The 5,000-nt window shown below is 45.1% G+C and overlaps 1 protein-coding gene across 1 annotated transcript in view; it reads right to left on the bottom strand.

The window, feature by feature from the left end:
- The window catches only part of LOC122341151 (Fanconi anemia group A protein), a 15,355-nt gene that overhangs the window by 3,707 nt on the left and 6,648 nt on the right, over positions 1-5,000 (bottom strand). The window contains exons 17-30 of the mRNA XM_043234496.1: positions 4,215-4,297; positions 4,076-4,136; positions 3,782-3,831; positions 3,588-3,661; positions 2,716-2,811; positions 2,492-2,613; positions 1,817-1,887; positions 1,612-1,711; positions 1,358-1,542; positions 1,186-1,279; positions 560-733; positions 414-487; positions 191-319; positions 26-95 (exon numbers count right to left, since the gene is read on the bottom strand). Of these exons, the coding sequence (XP_043090431.1) occupies positions 26-95; positions 191-319; positions 414-487; positions 560-733; positions 1,186-1,279; positions 1,358-1,542; positions 1,612-1,711; positions 1,817-1,887; positions 2,492-2,613; positions 2,716-2,811; positions 3,588-3,661; positions 3,782-3,831; positions 4,076-4,136; positions 4,215-4,297 (1,383 nt within the window). The remainder of the gene's footprint in view (positions 1-25; positions 96-190; positions 320-413; positions 488-559; positions 734-1,185; positions 1,280-1,357; positions 1,543-1,611; positions 1,712-1,816; positions 1,888-2,491; positions 2,614-2,715; positions 2,812-3,587; positions 3,662-3,781; positions 3,832-4,075; positions 4,137-4,214; positions 4,298-5,000) is intronic.

Here is a 5,000-nt window from a genome sequence, read left to right as displayed (position 1 = left end):
GAGAAAGACTAAAATAAAGTAGCACCTGTAAGAGAGACAGAAGGTCAGGTAGACAGCTGTCTGTGTGCTGATAGGAGCTTCCTCCTGTCCGGCACCTGCACGCACACACACACACACACACACACACACACACACACAAGTTAGAAGATGCAGGACCGTGACTGTTCTGAGACGGGTGTGAGGTACTCACGATGTGTGCTGGTCCAAAACAGCAGTGATAATGTAAGCACAGAGTCGAGTCACATCTCCTGCACAGCCACCATCATGCTGAGACACGGGCAGATAATACTGTTCGCAAGCCCACTGTTCGTACTCCTGTCTATGTCACACACACACACACACATAAACACGTCTGAAGAACACGGTGCTGACCTGCTCTAGGAAGCAGCGCGCCGTCGATGCGTATTGATTACCTCTCTGGATCTGTTAGTGCGTCTCGGCTCCGCTGAACACGAAGCTCACTTGAAAGCCACTCGGAGAGAGAGAGCTGGTGAAGGAAAGCGCAGAGATCAGCAGCAGGCCGTCTATACACACTGCAGTCGTGTGGCAGGGACCATACCTGATACTGGGGCTGCTCCCTCAGAGACCGGATCTGAGCTCTTCTCCACAGAGCAACCGCAGAGTCTGTGAGGCTTCCGGAGAGATCAATGTCATCGGAGCACGCGTCAGAGTCCTGCTCATCACTCATGAGCGCTCGCGTCTCCGGGACTAGTCTGGCCATCACATACTGAGCCTGGACACACACGTTTGTTCTTGTGAATTGTTGGGACATTCCATAGGTGTAATGTTTCATACCGTACAGGCTGTATGTGTTATTGTTCTACACCTAAACCTACCCCTCATGGGAAACATCTCACATTTTCAAGAAAAAATTACTCTATGATTTATAAGCATATTGAAAAGCCAACTTCTTGTAATACTCATGTCCTCGTGTGTCACAAAAACACACACACACACCCACCAATCACATTGAAGATTAGATCAGAGATGTGAAACAATTCTTTAAATGTGTAGAATCCACAGAAGCCGGTCATTAATTAAAGCAGCGCTAGAAATCCAGTCTGCTTTTGGTCCAGACATTGAGACAAATTTATCGTGACTACTATTACATATCTTGATTTATTCACAAAGCATTTATGCCATTGCTAAGGATAGTCGCTCATTCACACGAGCTGGTTTTTGTACCTTTTTATAAAGTCTTTGTGGGATAAAGTTGTGGAGATCTTCAGCCTGCGCGTTTGCTCTGCAGAGCCCATACGAGAGGACAGCCACGCAGAACCTGAAGAGAAACACAGGAGACATCTGAGCCTGCGGATCCCAGCACTGTGCACGAGCTACTCTGAGGTGTGGAGCGAACCTGAGGCAGAGGGCCATGTGAGAGCGTGTGGAGCAGAGCAGAGCATCAGAGAGAACCTCGGACACGGGGAGAGCATCAGCAGAAGAGCCCTGGAGCAGCAGCGGAGGACCGGAGAGTCTGCAGTAATGCAGCTCCGCCAGCAGAGCCGCCAGCCCCAGAACGTGAGCTGAACTCAGCACAGAGCCCTGAAACACAGAGAATGAGCACACACACAGAAGAGCGCTCAGAGACCCTGTTCACACACACACACACACCTCCTGCTGGAGCAGATGCCACAGCCTGTGAGCGAGACCAGAGACGAGCCGCCTGTGTCCCAGCAGAGTCTTCACGAACACACTGGCCCACAAACCCTGCCTGACAAACACAACAAAACAAATTTTTTTTTTTCAGTCCACCTAGTTGACAAAGGCTTGGTCTAATCAGACAGAACTCAACACGACGTGAAGATGAGTTTCAAACCTGTTCGGAGGGTTAACTTTGGACGCTTCCAGTAAACACAGACAGAAGCTCTGCAAGATCAGATTGACGACCTGAAAGATGGACTTCAAACTGTGAGGCTCAAATAATACATCAATAAAATAAAATAAAAAAAAAGATTCAGATGTGCAAGCGCGTTCCTTCAGAAAGCATTCACATCCAGCATCTCATTTCTGCATTCATCAGGGCCCTAACCTGACTGATGAAGCCATTTTCTTCATAGTTCTGGTCTGTGTTTGGGTCATTGACCTGCTGCACACTAAGATTGTTCATTGGCTGGATGTTGTGCTTTATTTTCAGGTCAAAGAGCAAAGGGCACTAAATATTTGTTTATCAAGCAAAGTAAGCAAAGCTTTAAGTCAAATCCTTTGCGTTTATTGGCTCATTTCTTGGCATTACTGGATACTTGAAAGACCATCTCTGACCATCCAGCTGCTTCAGTTCAGTTCAGTGTTAATAGGCGTTTAACACTGAACCAGATGAGAGACAGACTCAGGACGGAGTTAGAAAGTGTGCTGCACAATCAGCAACAAAGCACCTGCCAGTCAGCAGAGCTACACCTGAAGATCTGATGATGATCCTGAGGAGTAAAGCTGGACTTGTGAACACGTTCTGAAGGACCTGGTCTCTGACAGGAGCACGTATCAGTATTCATACGGCAGCGTGAGCCCAATCCGGCGAATCCCGGTTCAGTGTGATGACGACGTCACTTCCCGTCTCTTCATCAGTGCACACAGTCTTCAGGGTCAGAGAGATCCTGGACAGCTGAGCACGAACATCTGCCACGACAAAACTGACTAGAAAAACCATTCCTCAGAAGGAAAAACCGTCATTTTCTATCACGAATAAGTAAGGTACTCTTTAGCCCACTGTGCGTTTACCTCCATCGGTGGCCCCATTGGTCATCATCATCCTCAAATTAAGGAACTGCTCCTGTAGAAGCAGCAGGTGACCATCCTCACTCGACTCACACACACCTCAACACACACACACACACAGCTTTTATTAACCGCTTGCTCTATAAAACTCAACAGCATTGTAAAACAGGAAATGGTTTCTCAAAGATCACACGAGTCGTTCTTGCTTGAACTACATGTGCCGGAATGAAGATCTTCTCGTGGCCTTCAGCTGATGATGAAGTTTTTAATTGTGTACTTATTAGCTTAACTCAAACAATTCATTGAACTAAACTGTGCTGTTTAAAAGACATGCATTGCTTATAAATGCAAGCCAGTTTGATAACGACAGCTAAATACCGTGATCTCAGATTATGATCTTTAGATGAATTTCCTGTCAGGTCACTCTATCATGCTGTTAGCATAATTACACCATCATGTTCCATTTACAACTTCATATAAAGGATTCCAAATTTGTACACATATAGCTAATGTGTGTTCTTATCCTATGAGAAGACGCCTCGGTTAATTATTCCAAAGAGCGTGTGTTGATTAGCTCAGCGAATCCAGAGCCGTTAGCCCCTGTACATAAACTGAAATGTTGAAGGATCGGAGTAGAGGGTTTGTGTTTGCTTTGAAATAAAAGTTCAGCACAAATGCGACTCATTCACTTATTGAGTGTAGCGTTTTTATGGCTCTTATAAGTGCTGCTGAATAACCTCTAACCTTCCTCTGCTCAGAAGCAAGCCCACTTTATTTTAGCATTTTTTAAATGTTCCCTCTGCTGGGAACTAACCAGTGCTAAAAGAGAGGGACCCTTTAAAATCAAAGATAAAAGAAATTAAGCGATGAAGCACCTTTTTCTCTGCATGTCTCTCTCTGACAGGATTCTGTGTAAGACGTGTAGAGAGCGGCGGGAATCTTATCTGCCCTGTTCAATTGAAAAAAAAACAAAAACAAACACACGGTCCAAATACGGACATTTTATAAGCCATTAAAATGACCTTACAGTAAAGACGGTTGTAGTGAAGTGAATTAATGTGATGCCTACTTTCTCAAGGCCTCGATGAACATCATCCTGTCATCTGACTCCACAGGAAGCTGCAATGACAAAATTTGATCATTAACTCCAGTTGAACATCTCAAGACAAGCAGCACTGCTCACCCATGAAGCCCACGAGTCTCTTCCTTAAATAACCTACTGCATGGGTTACATCTCCAGTCTGACCTTCTCTACTGTAGAGTACTGATGTCCTTATGGAGGGATAGTTACACACCCATCCTCTATCTGAACCCTAAAGAGAGCTGGCTCAAAGATGGTGATGATGAAGATGATGATACTCACTACACGTGGAGAGAGGAGAGCAGGGAGGAATCGAGACAGGAAATATGGCCTCCGAAAAATACTGAAGACACAGAAAACAAACAACTGTGTGTGTGAGAGAGCGAGAGAGAGACGTGCGTGTGTGAGAGAAAGACATTACCTGGCCTCTATCACAGTTGCTGGGATCTTGTTGGAGGTCATGAAAAGTGTTACAGCCTTCTCAACATCCTGCTGTGCTGGACACTGGAAATACATTAAACTATACATCAGCTGTTTAAAAAGATTTAAAGCAGGTTCACCGAACAGTTTTTTTTTTTGCATCCTGCTAAAAATATTCTGTACATTTCAGAATCAGAAGAGCTTTATTACCAAGTACGTTTGCACACACAAGGAATTTGATTTGGCTCCCAGTGCAGACATGATAGTGAAAACATACATAGGGGGAATGTATTTGTTTAAATCAGTGTTGGGTTTTGTGTATAAATATGCCAGATATGATGGACAATTAGAATTAGAAAGTTTAGTTGTTGATGCTAAATATAGCCTGTGGGGAAACAAAAAAAAACATTCCTGTTCCTTGGTGCTCACTGCTCTGTATCGCGGACCTGAAGGCAAGAGTTTGAAGAGAGAGTGGGGGGTCCAAAGTGATCGCCTCCAAGATCTTTACATCTCCAGAGTGAGGAAAAGGGGTGAGGAACAACGCTAATCCCCTCAGCAGTCCTGATTGTCCATTGCCGTCTCTTGATGTCTGATTTGGAAGCTGATCCAAACCAGACAGTTATGGATGAACACAGGACAGATTCAATGATGGTCAAGTAGAAATGTTTAGCGGTTCCTGTGGCAGGTTGAATTTCCTCAACTGGCGAAGGAAGTACAACTTCTGCTTCGGCCTTTTTAGCAATGGAGTCAACGTGAGTGACCCACTTCAGGTCCTGAGATGGTGGTG

Source organism: Puntigrus tetrazona, unplaced genomic scaffold (genome assembly GCF_018831695.1).
Source record: "Puntigrus tetrazona isolate hp1 unplaced genomic scaffold, ASM1883169v1 S000001140, whole genome shotgun sequence".
Taxonomy (NCBI): Eukaryota; Metazoa; Chordata; class Actinopteri; order Cypriniformes; family Cyprinidae; genus Puntigrus; species Puntigrus tetrazona.
Note: the sequence above shows the minus strand (reverse complement) of the source record. Positions and strands in the feature narration are given on the sequence as shown.